The sequence below is a fragment of the Pristiophorus japonicus genome, chromosome 7 (assembly GCF_044704955.1).
Source record: "Pristiophorus japonicus isolate sPriJap1 chromosome 7, sPriJap1.hap1, whole genome shotgun sequence".
Lineage (NCBI taxonomy): Eukaryota > Metazoa > Chordata > Chondrichthyes > Pristiophoridae > Pristiophorus > Pristiophorus japonicus.
Window position 1 is genome coordinate 139,681,449 of NC_091983.1, and position 20,198 is coordinate 139,701,646.

The 20,198-nt window shown below is 45.6% G+C and overlaps 1 protein-coding gene across 4 annotated transcripts in view; it reads right to left on the reverse strand.

The window, feature by feature from the left end:
* LOC139267291 (cytosolic carboxypeptidase 2-like) overlaps window positions 1–20,198 on the reverse strand; it is a 438,496-nt gene that overhangs the window by 51,779 nt on the left and 366,519 nt on the right. For all 4 annotated transcript variants that reach the window (XM_070885365.1, XM_070885363.1, XM_070885364.1 and 1 more), the window contains 3 exons: window positions 12,057–12,202; window positions 9,448–9,546; window positions 7,269–7,405 (listed from right to left, as the gene is read on the reverse strand). In XM_070885365.1, coding sequence (XP_070741466.1) covers window positions 7,269–7,405; window positions 9,448–9,546; window positions 12,057–12,202 — 382 coding nt within the window. The remainder of the gene's footprint in view (window positions 1–7,268; window positions 7,406–9,447; window positions 9,547–12,056; window positions 12,203–20,198) is intronic.

The window sequence follows — 20,198 nt, forward strand, 5'->3', positions numbered from 1 at the left end:
TGAACCAGAAGCAGCTCCGAGGAAATTCCCATCCAATCTCACAAATGTCCCTAAACATTTGTTGATTTCTCAGCCATTACTGACGCAGAGGAGATGATTTCCACCTGCCTCTTTCTACTGTCTGGGCCATAGTTATAGGCCGAGAAATCCCGTTGCGCCCTGTTTGGGGCGGTAACATCTGTGAGGCGGGACTTTTTGCACCAGGGGCGTAAGTCTTGCCCCGCTCTCGAAATTGGTTTACCTGAGAGGACAAAAAATGCGCTCCACTTCCTCACTGAGGCGCTAACGGGGCGGACGGTTCGGGAGCGGGTGCAGTGATACGCACTGGGCCGTGTAGCGCTGTCGTGTAGGAGGGGCTCTCCCCTTCATTAAAGGAGAGGGCCCAAGTTGCCAACTCTGCAGGACCCTACCTGGACCACCAGGGAACTGTGCCACCAATCCGGCACTCAAGCGGGATGCCGGGCTGCCAGGTCACGGCAAAGATCTCATGTTCAAAGCTGCAATGGGCCGTGACAAGTAAGTTGGCATATTTTTTATCGACCCGCCCACCACCTCCCCGTTCACACCCCCTGAAGCTGTCGCGGTAATCTTCAGCAGCTTCAGGAGGCGCAGGCCAATTTTTGTTCCGGGGCAAAACCGGGGTGTCACTGGTTAACGCTGCCACTAAACTCTCATGGTGCCGTGAACGGAACAACCCTAATTTCTCCCCCGTAAAATGTTACATTCTATTGATAGCAGTGGGGATTCCTGTTATTCATTGTTAATGTAGACAGAGCTAGAGCAGGGAAATACACTTCATAAGCCTGCAAAGGAGGCGGATGGGATCCCATTCACTGCTATCCTGCAATAAAAGTGTACAGATCCTGTCACTCACCCAAGAAGTTTGCTGAAGGATGCCATGCTTCACCGAAGATGCTTTGGATGAGGTTTGTGTCCTGCTATAGCCAGACATCCAAATCATCTTCACCACTAGGGAAGCATTACTGTGATCAGTAAAGGTAACCACCACACTGAACTATTCTGCTGCAGGCTCATTTCAGGCTGCAACTGAGGATTTTACCAATATTAGTCAATTTTCTGACAATTTCTGCACATGTCAGGTAACTATGCATCAATTTTTGCGTGTCCCCATAATAACTAGAAGATTTGACATTTTTTTAAATTTTTCTGGCTTTGCGAGGGTGCAAGGGGAAATAACCAGCAGCAGCTCATCCCTTAGTTAATTTCAGTAAATCCAAAATATTTCATTCATTATATGTCCAGGTGGTATGTAACCAGCAGCATAGAATAATTCATATCAAAGCAAAATTTACTAGTAGCTGCCACAATGCTTTTGTTCTAAGAAACTCCATCATCCCAGTTATCTTCCATCCAGATAGAGAAGTATCCAGCTGGCTCCTGAGACACAAGGTCAACAGCACAGGAGGGGACATCACCAGGAAAGTAAACTCCCAGACCAGGGGTTTCTTTGGCCCCAACTTGGCAGAAGAGCCGAGTGGGACCAGTGCTCAAATATGCTGCCATCCAGGGTGAGAGATGCATCTTGAGGGTGAACTCCTGCAATGGCGCTTGTGCTGACTGCCCACTGATCAGTGGGAGGAGTAACCTAATGGGTGCAGTTAAATCCTACAAACCCTGTAAAAAGGCATTCCGGATCATTTGAGAAATTGATCCCTCCTAGTTTTCAAAATATATTGGAATCATTCACTCCATAAGGCCCCACAAGGTCTGAGGCCAGTAGTTACTGCCTTCCCTGGTGGATCTCTTGGTCTGATGAATGGAAGAGAAAGGGTCAATGATGCAAGGGTGAGGATGTGGTGGGTTTCATAGAAGTTTGAGTTTCTTGCCCACTTACTTCCTCCTCCTCAGCAGTATCTTCAGTATCTTGCTGTATTTCATCCAGAGGAAAATAAAATAAAGAGACGATTAGGTAGCTAATGTGATATGCAGTGTGTAGCATGTGAAGGAGCAGACACAGATTGCTTGCACATGTGTCTGTGCTCTTAATCCATGAAACAGGGAAGTTACAGATGCTCAAAACAGACCAACAGCTGCCACTGACCCTTCCACTTCTTCTTCGCCAACAGCATCAGTATCATGCCTCCCCAGAAGCATCAGTGCTTCTTCCTCATATGGGGTTAGAAGTCCATCATGTTGGGAGGACCACCGCCTGAGATTCATGTGTACAATGTGCCACCCTCTTGTGAGGCAAAAATAAGAGAAGACATGAGTATAGTAGTGAAGATCAGGCAAAGCATCTTGTTATAAGAGGCCTACACACAATGTAATGACAGAGGCAGCAAACAAGAAAGGACAGGTATGGCGAGTTGGGAAGGCTTTGTCATGCATGGCACACTGCGAAGGTGCACTTGTAGTTTGCCTGCATTTCTATCAGCAACATCTCCCAAACAATGTTTCCAAATCTCAGGTATGGTATGCTGAACAGACGACAGCAAACTTCTCTGTAAAGGACAGTTGGTGGCGGGTAGCATGCTGCGTGATGGAGTCGAGGACACTTGTGTCAAAGGCAGAGTGTTGATTAAGGAGATCTTCAAAGTGCTCCTTCCAGCGGGTCCTGACTGCCCTTGATGAGTGTCTCCCCATTCTTGGCCAGCAGTGGGGTGGGGCCCTCAAATCTGGCACCAAGCTTATGGTCTACAGGGCTGTAGTGATACCCGCCCTCCTGTATGGCTCAGAGACGTGGACCCTATACAGTAGACACCTCAAATTGCTGGAGAAATACCACCAACGATGTCGCCACAAGATTCTGCAAATCCCCTGGGAGGACAGAAGCACCAACATTAGCGTCCTCAATCAGGCCAACATCCCCAGCATCGAAGCACTGACCACACTCAACCAGCTCCTTTGGGCGGGTCACATTGTTCGCATGCCCGACACACGAGTCCCAAAGCAAGCGCTCTACTTGGAACTCCTACACAACAAGCGAGCCCCAGGTGGGCAGAGGAAGCATTTTAAGGACACCCTCAAAGCCTCCTTGATAAAGTGCAACATCCCCACCGACACCTGGGAGTCCCTGGCCAAAGACTGCCCTAAGTGGAGGAAGTGCATCCAGGAGGGCACTGAGCACCTCTAGTCTCGTCGCTGAGAGCATGCAGAAAACAAGCGCAGGCAGCGGAAGGAGCGTGTAGCAAATGAGACTCCCCACCCAGCCTTTCTTTCAACGACTGTCTGTCCCACCTGTGACAGAGACTGTAATTCCCGTATTGGACTATTCAGTCACCAGAGAAGTCTTCCTCGATTTTGAGGGACTGCCTATGATGATGAAAGGACAGAAACTCCAAAGGTCAGCTGCCCCAGATCCTGTCTTAAATATCTCCTTTTAGGGTGTCACTAGCAGAGGCCCAAGAGCGAGTCATTTACTCACCCTCTTAGCTGTGAAATGTTGTGCAGCCTGGGTGATAATAAAAGAGAGGGATTTAAAAGGGGGAAGGAAGAAAACAAGAGACTATGAATGATTAAAAAACACAATGGTGCATTAATTATAGTAACATTTACAAATGGAAGGAAAGGGAGACACAAAAAGATGAAAGAGTAGCAAGGACTGAAAACAGCTCTGGGCTCAGAAAATTCTAATTCAGATATTTGCCTGTTTAAATAAAGAACAGTCTCAAGATTTTGAGCAGCGTGCCTTTTGAAATGAATGCCAGACCCCTGCTGAAAAATAACAGCAGCCCACCCATTGAGGAATGTCCAGACCTGTGGAAAGGAACTTCCTGTTGAAATCACTTTGCTCATAAATATTCACAGTGCAGGAAATGCCAGTATCTAAATATGGCTCAAAATGAGTTAAATCTATCATGTACCATGCAGTTTTCATCTCTCTCTTTCTCTCTCTCTCTCTCTCCCTCTCTTTTAGCTTTTGCTGTTCATCTTAAGATTTTGAACTAAACAAATGGGAGCAATTTAAGCTATCATTTACGAGTCATAGAATAAGTCCAAAGCTTTCAGAAACTGCCAACAACAATGACATTCATTTAAAGGGACACTGCCAGTATGAAAAATGTTCATTTCTTTATTAGCACAGATTATAATTGTGCAAAGTGCATCATCGCACCCTAGAGGGCGATGTCTTTCTGATAAAAATGAAACATGGCTTTTCTGGCTCTTTCCCTCCTCAATAACAAGTGATTTTCCTGGACACATCTTCATGGAACTGTTGGTGAAAATCTCAGTCATGGTGCTACAAACTTTCTTGACCAACATTTCATAGCTTGTGTTGCCACTGAGTGTTCTAGCTTCCATCAGTTACATTGTCCATCACGAGGTTTAAAAAAAACAGAAAATATTCATGGGGAACAAGTCCTAAAAATAAAGTGAAACGAATCGGAATGTTGACTCTTTTTAAAATGAAAGGTATGTTTACCCGGAACATGGAGAAACATTTTCGAAATGAACAAAGTGCCAGCCCGAGGACAGAAAAGTTGCTGCACCAATCTGCATAAAAATACTCTGCTAATATATGAAAGGTTGGAATAAAGAAAGTGGCCACTTATATAGAGACTGAGGTATAATAAGTTAAAGATATGGTAGGCAGGAACAAATTGAAATAAGAACAGAAAATGCTGGAAATACTCAGCAGAAAGGTCATCGACCGGAAACGTTAACCCTGGCCAGAATTGTCCTTACCTTGGCGGGTCCTGGATGGCCGGTGTCGGGTCGTGGCTCCAACCCACTGTCTAAAATTAATTTGCATTGATAGGGCTCGTGGTGGACAAGGTGCCCGCAAGGGATGATCATTCCACAGTGATTAAGTTTAAGTGGCTGCTGCAATCAAGCTGCATTCAGGCAATGTAACTGATGGAAGCTGTGAGACGGTGGATTCAGAACACTCAGTGGCAACACAAGCTATGAAACGTTGGTCAAGAAACTTCGCAGCACCATGATTGAGATTTTCACCAACAGTTTCATGAAGATGTGTCCAGGAAAATTATTTGTTATTGAGGAGGGAAAGGGCCAGAAAACCTAGGTTTCGTTTTTATCAGCAAGACATCGCCCTCTAGGGTGCGATGATGCACTTTGCACAATTATAATCTGTGCTAATAAAGAAATGAACATTTTTCATACTGGCAGTGTCCCTTTAAATGAATGTCATTGTTGTTGGCAGTTTCTGAAAGCTTTGGACTTATTCTATGACTCGTAAATGATAGCTTAAATTGCTTCCATTTGTTCATTTCAAAATCTTAAGATGAACAACAAAAGCTGAGAGAGAGATGAAAACTGCATGGTACTTGATATATTTAACTCATTTTGAGCCATATTTAGATACTGGCATTTCCTACACTGTGAATATTTATGAGCAAAGTGATTTCAACAGGAAGTCCCTTTCCACAGGTCTGGACGTTCCTCAATGGGTGGGCTTGCCCAGGGCAATTCCTGGGCCAATTAGAGGAAGTGGGTTCAGTTTCCTTAAAGGTTCCATGGCCAACTTTCTTTTGATATTTATGCTCTCAACATTCTACAGCATTGGAGTGCTGCAAACACTGACAATAATTGCACAGGGGCAGAGGGTTGCATACAGGTTCTTCATTGACTCCCTCCTTATGCTTATGGAGGGAGCCACAACGTGCAGGGATGTCCTCTTCCCTTCCAATGGGAAGAAGAGCCTCCTCCAGGAGACCAAAACAGCCTGGTTGCACACTGCACAGCCTCGTGGGCACAAGCAGGAATGTGGTCAGGAGAACCTGGGTGCAGTGGCACAAACATTTCACTGATCTCAATAGATCATGAAACATCAGTACAAAGCCATACTCAACTTCATCCTGCTGTGCCTTTCATCACATCCCCATCACTCTGCCTTCCCTACCATACTCCTGTACATCCTTACTGACACCAACTTACATTGCACCTCCACCCATCCCTCTCTATCTGCATTATCACTTCCCCATCTCACTAGCCACCCCTCACATTCACTCTCACCCTAGTGCAATCATACCAACTAACAACACACAAGGGTAGCCACTTGGGTGTTTTATCCTATGTTTATATAAAGTTTCTATTAATGTGCTGTCAAATATTGACATTTTTATTTTCAACACTTTCCGGTGCACCTTTGGAAGTGGCTTACTGAGTTGCATTGAATGGGGAGACATAACGGTACCTCCTGAAATGGTGCTGGGTGTGAAAGGAATGGCTTGGTCATTGTAGGGATGCTTTGTGGTGTTGGTGTGGAGTGGTGCCAACCTGGTGCTTCATGTGGCAGCCAGGGTGTACAGCGTCAAGTGAAGTAAATCTGGCCACGGTGAGGTAATCCCTGGCCTCCTGGGCAGCAATGTGTTTGGGTGCTGATGCCTTGTGTCCTGCACAGCATCAGGTGATTGCGGAGAAGGTTGGTGTTGTTGTTGGTGATGCTGGTGTGCCTGGTGCTGCTGGTGTTGGGGCTCATTGTGGTCCAATTCTGAGGACAAAGGTGAGACAGTATAAATGGCACCCATGCTGATGGATCAAATGGCAGGTCAAGTACAGGTGACAGAAATGATCTGTCAATGGTGAGAGAGGTAATGAGATGACACTGGATGGAGACTTGTGGAAAGACTTGCAGCATGCTGAATCTGTTGTGGAAATGCAGTGAGGAACAGCTTGTGGCTGAGGAAAGTGATCTCTGTCAAGTGGGAGCTTTTACTGTACATTTGAAGCTGTCAAGTAATCAGCTGGAGCAAGGACCACTGAACTCTAGCCTCAGGTTGAAAGATGCGGTCATCGAACAGCATAGTTCCCGCTGTCATGAAGTTAAACTTAAAAAGTAAGGTAAAAAAAAAGTTTATTAAGGGTCTGGTAAGTATATTATAATGAGTTCAATTGGTCATCTGCCGTTACCTGTCGAGTTTGCTCAGCGCCAACATTGACAAAGGTGCGTTGCTGCGGGTTCCTGATCCGCTGTCAAAAAAATACACTTTCCCACCCAATCCACTACCGATCCCGCCTGCTGACACCTCAGGAAAATTACGGCCCCTGTTTCTCTCTCCACAGATGCTGCCTGAGTATTTCCAGCATTTTCTGTTTTTATTTCAGATTTCCAGCATCTGCAGTATTTTGCTTTTGCCGGAGCAAATTGAGATGAGGTGAAAAAATATTTTACAATCTCTTCTATCGGGACTGTGCAACCATATCCTAGTCTTCAAACCACCATGTGATCTCCTGGAACCTACATTCCTGCCTAACCGAGCAGAAATTACATCTAAAAATAAGCAGACAGGTCATGGCAACTAGAGCGATTTTTTGTCTTAATACATTATTGTTTTGTAATTTACCATCATCTGCAATAGTTTCTCCATATTTCAGTCTTTTATCTTCCCCTGCAAAGTCTGAACAGACCGTGGGATTGCTGTTCTTTCTTTGATTTGCTGTTATTGAATATGTCAAATTCAAAATTACTTCATTAAGTTTCCTGCAAAAATAAATTAGTAGGGGATTAAATCTTGATTATCAACACATTAGTAAAACTGTCATTACAGAGAATTAAGGCCTTGTCTTAAAATCACAAGTCTATCAGTAAATGTTTATGTGCAATGCAAATGTAAAATTATTAATTGGTGCACCATATTAATTAGCAATAGCATCATAATATTTAAATTAGATCATGAATTCAAATATGTTGATGTGACAGCAGTGTTTTCTAATTGTTACAGGAAGAAATGTGGCTCAATATAGATAGGTTCTTTTCCAAATCTTTACATTCTTTTTAATAAAATGACAGCTGATAGTATAATGAAGACAGTTTCTTAAAAATGAGGCTCTGAAATTATAGGGTAGAATTATTAAAATAAAAGGAATAACACAGGGACTAAAATAGCATCAAGAAATGAAAATCAGACAAGTTCTATAATGGGTGGGCAACTGCTCTGCCAGATTACCACCCAAGTGGTGAAGAGAAGTTACCCATAACTCTATCCCAAGTGGCCAAGAGCAAAATATGGTATAATTTAGCCACAAGTCTGAACCCAAATGAATATATGTGGTTTGGAGATAAACACTAAGGTTTCAATTCCGAGAAGTAAGTGTGTTTTCAAGAGCATAATCAGTCGTCTGTCGTCAGCATACGCCTGAACCAGGAGGCCTGAGGTGGCATAAATTGAGCATTTTACACTATCGCATAAAATCTGATTTACTCCCTTGTGTGTTACCCAAGCAAGGGAAAATTTCAGCCAACAAAAATCTTCAATCAAGTTAAAAAGTGTTTGATGACTAATTTTCTTGATCCCTGCCTGGGAATTGCTCCTTTTATATCGCCCCGTGATTGTTGGAGCTCTAACATAAGAACATAAGAAATAAGAGCAGGAATAGGTCATTTGACCCCTTGAGCCTGCTCCGCCATTCAATAAGATCATGGCTGATCTGATCGTGGACTCCGCTCCACTTCCCTGCCCACTCCCCATAACACTTTATTCCCTTATCTGCTTGCACTGGTTGAAGGTGGGGCTGAGCTTGGCTTGCACCTGCTGTAGGTGTAGCTGGAGGTTCAATGAAGCTATGTTCATGACATGGTAAGGGGCATTCCTGCCCTCATTCCTCATTCCCCTGTATAACTGCTTGCTGAACACCCCAGCGCAGGGGCTCTCAAAGAACATGGTGCTGTGACTTGCCCACGGACTCCAGATTTTCCACAGGGATAGATCGAAGACTTTAAGACCAGTGAACTTTTGTAAATTTCTACCTCTCCTTGCACCCACTCCCTCCAGGATGTTGGTCTAATTGAGACCTTGTGGCTGCTGACCCGATAATCTGAAGCATATATGCAGTTGCAGGCTTGAGAGATCTGCAACTGTGTCTTGCTTTCTTTCTTGCCACTAGGGTGCTAGGCCCTGCTTGGGGTAGGCCTGCCCTAGGGAGGGGGAGCTATCTAAATACTCCAGGACAGGAAATCCTGGTGTTCCTGGGTCTGGAGAGAAGCAGTGCACCTCAGATGTGCTGCTCCTATCCAGCATTGGGCAGGGGGATGGGGCAAGAAAATCTGCCCTTTAATCTCTGCACTTTTGTGATATAGACTAGGCATATATTCTCTAGAGTTTAGATGAAAGGTGATCTAATTGAAACATACAAAATTCTTACAGGACTTGACAGGGTGGATGCAGGGAGGATGTTTCCCCTGGCTGGGGAGTCACAGTCTCAGAATAAGGGGTTGGCCATTTAGGACTGAGATGAGGAGAAATTTCTTTACTCAGAGGGTGGTGAATCTTTGGAATTCTCTACACCAGAGGCTATGGAGGCTCAGTCTTTGAGTATATTCAAGACAGAGATCGATAGATTTTTGGATATTAAGGGAATCAAGTGGTATGGGGATAGAGCAGGAAAGTGGAGTTGAGGTAGAAGATCAGCCATGATCTCATTGAATGGCGGAGCAGGCTCGAGAGGCCGAATGACCTACTCCTGCTCCTAATTCTTATGTTCTTATGCGAAAATCAAAGCATTTTTATAAATTACAGAACTTACAAGGGATTTTCATCCAGACTAATATAGTCCATAATTCCCTGACAGAAGGTTTTTCCTATTGACATATAATCTTTTATATTGAAATGACGAACAGCAAGTCTGAAAAATAGAGAGACAAGTATCAGAAATGGAAATTGCAGCTTTAAGTTTTCCCAAGAACCTGTTCCGAGACCAGTACATTTCTAAACTTGTTGCTAAAGCTATACAAGAGTGGCGGCAGATTGTGTCAGGATTTCCAACCTTTTCTCCGCAGAGCAACCATGCTTCCATTTTACTCTTCCACTAGATCACGGAAATCTAACCTTTTAAGGCTGGAAGCCTGGCTACTCATGCAAAATCAACGAGTGGACTCCATATAATGATACACAAATAGAAGCCCCCATAAACAAAAAAGTGATTCGCCCATATACACAAAGAGGGGGTTGCCCCGTACAGGTAAAACATCAACCCCTATAGAAAGTGAGATATCCTTATGAATAAAATGAAAGACCCCTAGAATTGAGATCCCTATACTAGCAAAACGTAAAAACCCCATACAAAGAAGCATGATTTCCCCATATGCGCAAAACATGGGATCCCCAAACATGAGATCCTAATCATATCCACACAAAAATCAAAGGGCCCGATCCTCCCATTTCCTTCTAATTCTTCATCTCTTATCCTCTCCATCTACACCTCCCCTTCCCTTTTATCTTTCCTTTCCTCCATCCTCTCCCTTCCCTAAAACATTGAAAGAATCAGGTCTTTCTGAAGGATTGGTCAAGGCTGATTCGTCCTTGGTGCAAAATGGCCGCTTTCTGACTCTTCAAAATCTAACAAACAATAACCAGTCCCCTGGGCCTCGGCGGTTTAAAGAACTGAAGTCAAATTTGACATTATGCACAAAGAAGAAAGAAACCAACAGGGGCTTCTCGGGGAGTGAATCAAAGGAGCCTGCAGCTTGAACACCCCCGCAATAGATGCATAGGTGAGGAAGTATAATCTCAAGTCTGCCACTTCATGACTCTAAAGGCTTTAAAAACAGTATAACTCTCTGCAGTTAACCCTTTCACCAGATGCTTACAGGTTCCATGTGACAGCTTAAATGTGCAATAGTTGGGTCCAAAAGGCACCCATCTCCAGGAAGGATTGATGGAAGAAATGCCGACTAAAAAGAGACTAAAACCTTTAAAAAATAGCTTATTAATTTTGCACCTCTGTGGCACTTGCAAATCCTCAGCAGAGTTCAGGCAAGAAGCCCTAGTCCCTGTCTCCTGCCAACCATCCCCTTGACCTGACGGATGGACAGTTGCCAGTCCATTAAGTTAATTCATGTAATCCCCCTTCCATCCCTGGGGGAGAGAGTTTAGCCTCCAGTTGCATTGTTGAGACTGGGTACTGTATTGAACCCATGTCCTAATATTCTGTGGACGACCACTTTCGGTCAAAATGTGCTATGATGCTTCACTTCGTTTTGCCACTCTAGGTTATATTCATCCCACACACTCATTTGAATACACAGGGTTGCAACATTGTAGCCCAGTTTGCTGACCTGGACTTCCTGTGACTACGGGATCACTGAATTTACCCTTCTGTGCTTTTAAATATATAAATAAATACATATGTTTAGAAAGGTGTGAGCTATTAGAGATACATTGTGGCCTCAATTTTGGCCAGGAGTTGCTCCGTTATTTTTGGAGTAACTTGCTTTTTCTGGTGTAACTTAAAAATCCCAGTTTCCCCAATCAATTTGCACCAGCGTAACTCACTTAGTTAAGTTTTTTTTAGGTTAGGTTTTTTTTTCTCAAAAGGGGTTACCAGCCACCTACACCAGTTCTGCCCATTTAGGCAACTTTAACCAGCTAATAGTTACTTCATTTCTACTTACGCCAGCGTATGTGGCCACTTCAGAAAACCCCTGCGGAGAGTTAAAGAAATCGGCGCAGGTAGGTACATTGGAGGCCATTCGGCCTGGGATAGGGATGGGAAGCGGAGAGGAGGTGGACCTGAACCAACTAAACTTTAGGGAACAGCCACCCTTCCTTCGCACAGTTAAAATAAGAAGAAATAAAAAATTAACTTCCTACCTTCATCTTCAAAATTCAATGCAGCTTTTTGCACTTGGCCCGGGAAGGGAGCGGACCGGTGCGGGAGGCCACTCGGCCTGGGCTAGGGGCAGAAGCGATGGAACTGGCCGGCTGAAATTCAATGGAGAGGCTGGGGGGTGAGGGGGGGTGGGGGGCGGAGGGAGCGGCCTGGCAAGCATCGGGGCCCATAGAGAGGAGGCTGAAAATCAACGGAGAGGCTGGGAGGGAAGGGAGGGAGGGAGCGACCTACTTGGCAAGCATCGGGGCCCATTGCCAACTCCCAGCGCTACTGCGCATGCGCGGACATCAGCACTATCCACTGCGCACATGCAGATGTCCCGGCACAGTTTTTGGCGCAGAACGCTGGCTCCGCCCCTCAAGTCCACTGGCCATGCTGCGCGGCTGCAGTGAAGAGGCCAGGCAGCGGCCAAAATTGCAGGATTTTTTTCCGGCGCATCTCAGCACATAAATAAGTGCCACAACTCCGGTAAGTGCGCCGAAAAATGGGCTCGGCCAAATTTGGGCCAACAGTAACTATCTTACTGTTCTTTTACTGCTCCTGAGAATGAGGCTTCTAAGGTGAAGGAGTCGCTGAGGCCTAGCTGCCGATACATCACCACCCGTCCTGTCGATTCTTTACATTTATGGATATGAAACTTGCAGCTGTTCCAGTCGAACCTCTCTGGATCCTCACAACACAAAATGTAACAAAAAAAAAGTTTAGTGCCTGATATAAAACAAAAAGGGAAATATTTCACTCAAGCTCACAGTTTTTTTTTAATTTAAAAGATGTGACTAGCTTCAGGTCTTGTTTTATCAGTAAAAGGATTTGGACTAAACAAAATTCTAAAGAACATTTGCAAGCTTAATGATGGTCTAAAATTTTGGAAACTTATAAGTGTTAATTAAACATTGTATGGAAACCACTGGGTTATTAAAGATTAATATAATTCAGTTTTATCAGTTTCAAAAGCTTCATGCTCCTATAAGAAGTATTTCAATAAAGCCCACTCTTAAATGTTAAAAAGAAATTCTTTTCAAAACTGCTGTGAGATTATTTTACAACACGGATGTGGTTTTGAGAGATATTGATTAACTCCAGTCAAGGATGATAGATCTAGGGCTGCTCTTAATTATAGAAAATATGGTTGACTGAAGAACACTGTGCAAAATGTAATTAACCTCACAGCACCTCAAAGTCACGCTTTGTTCAGTCCCAAAGGCTGCCAAACACTTTTAATAATAAACAATTTTTAACATTTTTTCCGGTATTTAAAACAATTATTTTTTTTTTAGCACAGTTAGTTCTGTCCTTGTATTATCCTAACATTTGCACATCCAACATGGCCCCCATCCAGGTCTGAGGCCATCTTCTCTTTCCATAACAGCACAGCCTGTCCTAGAACTACACAGACACTTTCCCCTCATTTTCCCATGATCACAATATCTCAGACCTTGCAGTCTCTTTTTAGACGTGTTTCTGGATTAGTAGATGGCAATTTTGGTCTCCAAGCGGTCAACAGGTGGGAGTTGAGTGGTGCGAGAGCGACAGCCACCTGGAGTAGTTAGCAGGAGACCCATCCAAGTTAACAGGTCGCCCCTCCTTAGTATGTTTGAGATGAGTGATCAGTGTGAAACAAGCTCCCCATAGGAGGCAGGAAATTGAGCACTATTTCAGGTGGGAGCTCTGGATGCCAGGATTATGGTCTGGTGGAAAAGCAGCAGTATGTGGGCAGGACGAACAGCCCTGTGCCCACTGAGATAAATCTCAGGAGGGAAGAGGAGCTTACCCCTTCTTTGTCAAAGAGAAGGATTACTCACTCGAACTCCTCCTGCTGAGAGAGTTTGCTGCCTTGCCCTCCTACCACTGAGGTAGTTTCCATATCTTTGATCCTCCCGTTCCCACCCTCTCCTCCTGTTTCCTGTAAAGCTGTAAAACACTTTGGGATGTCTGGTGGTCATGAAAAGTGCCATATAAATGCAAGTCTTTCTTTCTTTTTTTCCCATCCCTTCCTCATTTCCCTGTCTCCCTCCTCTTCCAGCTCCCTCCCCCCATCCCTCTTCTCACTTCTTTTCCATTTCTCTCTTTCCTCACTCTCCTACTAAAAATAAGAACATAAGAAATAAGAGCAGAAGTAGGTCACTCGGCCACTCGAGCCTACTCCGCCATTCAATAAGATCATGGCTGATCTTCTACCTCAATTCCACTTTCCTGTACTATCCCCATATCCCTTGATTCCCTTAATATTCAAAAATCTATTGATCTCTGCCTTGAATATAATCAACGACTGACCCGCCACAGCCCTCTGGGGTAGAGAATTCCAGAGATTTACCACCCTCTGAGTGACAACATTTCTCCTCATCTCAGTCCTAAATGGCCGACCCCTTATTCTGAGACTGTGACCCCTGGTTCTAGACTCCCCAGCCAGGGGAAACATCCTCCCTGCATCTACCCTGTCAAGCCCTGTAAGAATTTTGTATGCTTCAATGAGATCATCTCTCATTCTTCTAAACTCTATAGAATATAGGCTAGTCTATTCAATCTCTCCTCATAGGACAATCACCCCCATCCCAGGAATCAGTCTGGTGAACCTTCGTTGCACTCCCTCTATGGCAAGTATATCCTTCCTTAGGTGAGGAGATCAAAATTGTACACGATACTCGGCAGGCGCGCTCTCACCAGGGCCCTACATAATTGCAGTAAGACATCTTGGGGCCGAAATCCTGGTGCACCAGAAAGCTGCCACACCTATGAGCTTTGGAGTGGTACTTACCGCTGGAACTCCTGGTACGATAAATAGATCCATTTTCAGGATTTGACATTTTTTCAAAGTCCTACAAGAAATGGATCATAATGGGGTGGGCCTTAGATTCAAAGCCAGGCTGACTGGCTGAAAATGGGTCAGTCGGGGCCTCCACTGCTGTCAATCAGCGGTGGAGTCGTGGTGACATTACAGCGCGGGTGCGTCACCAAGAGGGGGTGCCAGGCTGCCCGTTGGCTGTTCAGTCAAACCCGGGGGCAATATTTTGCCAGCCAATCGGCAAGTCAGCCAGCAAATTTTTTTCCATTGTGGCCGCGGCAGTGGGCCCTCCCCATTAAGGGCAGCCATGATGCCGGACCGCACTCAGTGCGGAGATGGTGCACCGGCAGAAAAACCTGCCATGGGGCACCGCGCGGCGGGGGAATCGAGGGATTCGGGTGAAAATCGATGGGTTAGTATTTTTCTTGCTTTTTCATTGTTTTCATTGGCGATGCAACCACTCAGGTGGGATGGGGTCCAGGCCGAAAAATCCCCGACCTGAATTTAGGTCGGGTAGGCCTGTTGACCATAAAGTGGCGGCTGTTCGATTTTTAGGAATGGCCCCACAAACGGGCATTAACAGGTCTCTTTGAGACCCTGAGTGCCCGAACTCGGTCGAAGCCAAGGCCCACCTAAGTGTGACCCAAAGGACCACCAATGGATGCCGAGGGACCGGGCAGTACTTTGCCTGGAAGATTCCTCTAAAAGTGGTGGCAGTACAGCCCGGTGGCCAAACAACGCCAAATTACGCCGTCAATCTGGCAGCAGCGGGCGGGAGGTCTCAATCTCAGTGGCAATTGCGCTTGCTGCTCAAATGCCACTGAGGATTGAGTCGGGCCTAGGGAGGATTGAAGACCTGCAAATAAAAATCATAGCAAAATAAAACACCGCAACACCGTCAGGGGACCCCATCCAGGTAAGTCACTGTAAAAAAATGTTTTAAAATATGTTCACTAACCTTTTTTTTCCCTTCCTCGTACTTACCATCGGGGTTAGAACAGCCTCCACGCAGTGGTCCTTCCCCCTGCTGGCGCCGACTCCCGCCAACTCCTGCCCGCACCAATCTGGTAGCTCGACGGGCAGGAGGCCACTTACGCTACTTGGCTGCCAGTGGACGTCAACGGGCGGTTCCCGGCGGTATACCCCTCCCTGCCTGCTCCAGCCCAACTGGAAAATGGTAAAGAGGGGAGACCGGCAGCAAAACTCGGTGGCAGTCGGCGGCAGCAGGCAGCAGTGGGCGGTAAGGCTACCTTAATTTCGGCCCCCTTTACTCTTGTACTCAAATCCTCTTGTAATAAAGGCCAAAATACCATTTGCTTTCTTAATTGTTTGCTGTATCTGCATGTGAACTTTCAGTGATTCATGCACAAGGACACCCAGGTCCCTCTGAACACCAACATTTCCCAATCTCTCACCATTTAAAAAAATACTCTACTTTTTATTTTTCCTACCGAATTGGATAACTTCACATTTCTCCACATTTGCCATGTTCTTGCCCACTCACTTAGCCTGTCTATATCCTTTTGAAACCTCTTTGCATCCTCCTCACAACTTACATTCCCACCTAGCTTTGTACCATCACCAACCTGGATATATTACATTTGGTCCCCTCATCTAATTCATTGATATAGATTGTGAATAGCTGAGGCCCAAGCACTGATCTTTGCGGTACCCCACTATTTACAGTCTGCCAACCCAAAAATGACCCATTTATTTCTACTCTCTGTTTTCTGTTCATTAACCAATCCTCAATCCATGCTAGTATATTACCCCCAATCCCATGAGCCCTAATTTTGTTTCATAACCTCTTGTGTGGCACCTTATCGAATGCCTTTTGAAATTCCAAATACACCACATCCACTGGTTCCCCCTTATCAATTCTGCTTGTTACAACCTCAAAAAACTCTAACAGATTTGTCAAACATGATTTCCCTTTCATAAATCCATATTGACTCTGCCCAATCCTATTATTATTTTCTAAGTGCCCTGTTACCACGTCCTTAATAATAGATTCTAGCATTTTCCCTATTACTGATGTCAGGCTAGCTGGTCTGTAGTTCCCCATTTTGTATCTCCCTCCTTTCTTAAATAGTGGGGTTACATTAGCTACCTTCCAATCCGTGGGAACTATTCTAGAATCTATGGAATTTTGGAAAATGACAACCAATGCATCCACTATTTCTACAGCCATCTCTTTCAAAACCCTAGGATGTAGGCCATCAGGTCCAGAGGATTTATTGGCTTTCAGTCACATTAATTTCTCCAGTACTATATTTTTACTCATACTAATTTCTTTCAGTTCCTCATTCTCTCTAGACCCTTGGATCTCCACTATTCCCGAGAGGTTTTTTGCATCTTCTTCCGTGAAGCCAGACACAAAGTATTTGTTTAATTTCTCTGCCATTTCCTTATTCCACATTATAATGTCTCCTGTCTCAGCCTGTAAGGGACCTACATTTACTTATGTTAATCTTTTCCTTTTTACATACCTATAGAAGATTGTACCATCTGATTTTATGTCTCTCGCTAGTTTACTCTCATATTCTATTTTCCCTTTCTTGGTCCTCCTTTGCTGAATTCTAAAATCCTCCCAGTCCTCAGGCTTACTGTTCTTTTTGGCAACCTTATAAGCCTCTACTCTTCACTTTCCCTCTCCTCTTCTCTGTTCTACTCCTCTCCTCCGCCGTCTGCCTCCTTGCCCTTCTCTCCTCACTTGCCTGGGTCTAACCCGCTAACCCTGCTTGACCGGAATACTCCACTTGCTCTTGGCTCGATTGGTAGATTTAAAAATAGCATTTAAGGAAAGCAGATACCTATTTATGGCTGATCAATGAGCAGCATCGCTGGCTCTAGAACTGTGCTGGAGTCTGTAGCTCTGTTCTGCCGCTGAAGATTCAGAGCAGTGGAGCTGAGATATTATGGTTTAAGGACTGAAAAAAGGAAGTACTCAAAAAGGAAGAATTCAATGGGATAAAACCTGCAGCTCTTTTTTGCACAGATCAATGCTTTAGTGGATAAGATATTAACTTTGTGAGCTCAACAAATCTGAAGTGATATTTTTTGACAGGTTTCAGCACATGATAAACAAGGGAGAGATCTCCTTTGCAGAGGCAAATAAAAAATGTATATACAGACAGTCTCAAGCAAAATGAAAATGCTGAAAGCACTCAGCAGGTTAGGCAGCATCTGTGGACCATCTTGTTAGCTAAGCATGGAGCACACAAATACAAAAGGTAGGTGGAATCCATGACCGACCCTTCTAAGTGAATAATGTTACTTCTATAGAGAAGTAATAGGTCTAGGAGATAAAAAAGAAAATGAGCTTTTTGATTGGTCTTTTGAAGCAAATTCCAGGACTAGTGTCATCAGTTCTTGAAGCATGGGTCTCTTGCAACCAGCTGCAAGCCAAATGTAAACCTGCATGGAATGGTGACCCGGAAGACCTGTTAAAATTGTTTTTTCCCAGCCTCCAGTGTTAGTGAGCCTCAGAAGTTTTATCATTGGTTTGCAGCCAGCTGCGAGAGACCTGCATTTTAGGAGCACAGTGGCACTAGTGTCGACCTCATGTAATACAAGAGTACCCATTTTATAACTGGATTGACAAAGTCTGCAGCCGGTCTATCATCATCATCATCATAGGCAGCCCCTCAGAATCGAGGAAGACTTGCTTCCACTCTTAGAATGAGTCCTTAGGTAGCCGAACAGTCCAATACAAGAGCCACAGTCCCTGCCACAGGTGGGACAGACAGTCATTGAGGGTAAGGGAGGGTGGGACAGGTTTGCCGCGCGTTCCTTCTGCTGCCTGCGCTTGTTTTCTGCATGCACTTGGCAACGAGACTCGAGGCGCTCAGCGCCTTCCCGGATGCACTTCCTCCACTCAGGGCGGTCTTTGGCCAGGGACTCCCAGGTGTCGGTGGGGATGCCGCATTTTATCAGGGAGGTTTTGAGGGTGTCCTTGTAACGTTTCCTTTGTCCACCCTTGGCTCATTTGCCGTGAAGGAGTTCCGAGTAGAGCACTTGCTTTGGGAGTCTCGTGTCTGGCATGCAGACAACGTGGCCTGCCCAGTGGAGCTGATCAAGTGTGGTCAGTGCTTTAATGCTGGGGATGTTGACCTGGTCGAGGACGCTAACGTTGGTGCGTATGTCCTACCAAGGGATTTGCAGGATCTTGCGGAGATATCGTTGGTGGTATTTCTCCAGCGACTTGAGGTGTCTACTGTACATGGTCCATGCCTCTGAGCCATACAGGAGGGCGGGTATTATTACAGCCCTGTAGACCATGAGCTTGGTGGTAGATTTGAGGGCGTGATCTTCGAACACTCTTTTCCTCAGGCGGCCGAAGGTTGCACTGGCGCACTGGAGGCGGTGTTGAATCTCCTCATCAATGTCTGCTTTTGTTGATAAGAGGCTCCCGAGGTATGGGAAATGGTCCACGTTCTCCAGGGCCGTGCCGTGGATCTTGATGACTAGAGGACAGTGCTGTGCGGTGAGGACCTTTGTCTTACGGATGTTTAGCGTAAGGCCCATGCTTTCATATGCCTCAGTAAATACGTTGACTATATCCTGGAGTTCAGCCTCTGAATGTGCGCAGATGCAGGCATCGTCCGCGTACTGTAGCTCGACAACAAAGGTTGGGGTGGTCTTGGATCTGGCCTGGAGGTGGCGTAGGTTAAACAGCTTCCCACTGGTTCTGTAGTTTAGTTCCATTTCAGCGGGGAGCTTGTTGACTGTGAGGTGGAGCATGGCAGCGAGGAAGATTGAGAAGAGGGTTGGAGCGATGACGCAGCCCTGCTTGACCCTGGTCTGGACGTGGATTGGGTCTGTAATAGATCGATTGGTAAGGATCACGGCCTGCATGTCATCGTGGAGCAGGGGAAGGATGTTGACAAACTTTTGGGGGCATCCGAAACAGAGGAGGATGCTCCATAGACCCTGGTGGTTGACAATGTCAAAGGCCTTTGTAAGGTCGAAGAAGGCCATGTATAAGGGCTGGCGCTGCTCCCTGCATTTTTCCTGCAGCTGTCGTGCTGCAAAGATCATGTCCATTGTGTCCCGTACGGGACAAAATCCGCACTGTGACTCCGGGAGGAGCTCCTCGACCAGAGGAAGAAGATGGTTGAGGGGGATTCTAGCAACAGCTTTCCCAGTGGCTGATTGCAGGGAGATTCCCCGTAATTGCCGCAGTCGGACTTGTCCCTTTTTTTAAAGATGGTCACGATCACTGCATTTCTGTGATCTCCCAGCATGCTCTCCTCCCTCCAAATGAGAGAGATGAGGTCATGTATCCGCGCCTACATCGCCTCTCTGCCATACTTTAGCGCCTCAGCAGGGATTCCATCCGCTCCCGTAGCCTTGTTGTTCTTAAGCTCCTATGGCTTTTCCTACCTCGTGCGATGTTGGGGTTTCACTGAGTTGGTGGCAGGTCGCATGCTGCGGGATGCAGTCGAGAACACTTGAGTCAAAGGCAGAGTCTCGATTGAGGAGATCTTCGAAGTGCTCCTTCCAGCGGGCCCTGACAGCCTCGGTGTCCTTGATGAGTTCTTGACCAGCAGTGGGGTGGGACCTTGGAGTTTGAACCATAGGTGGCCTTGACTGCGATGAAGAATCCTCGCACATCATAGCTGTTGGCCAGTTGTTGTATCTCCTGTGCTTTCTCCATTCACCACCTGTCTTTAGGGCCCGGGTTTTTTGTTGGACCTCAGCCTTGAGCCGCCTGTAATGTTGCTTTGCTGCTCTCGAGTTGGGTTGTTACTTGAGGCTCAGAAATGCTCTGCGCTTGCGATCTATTAGTTCTTCGATCTCCTGATCATTTTCATCAAACCAGTCCTGGTGTTTTCTGGTTGAGTGACCAAGTGTCTCTTCGCAGGCATTGGTTATGGAGACC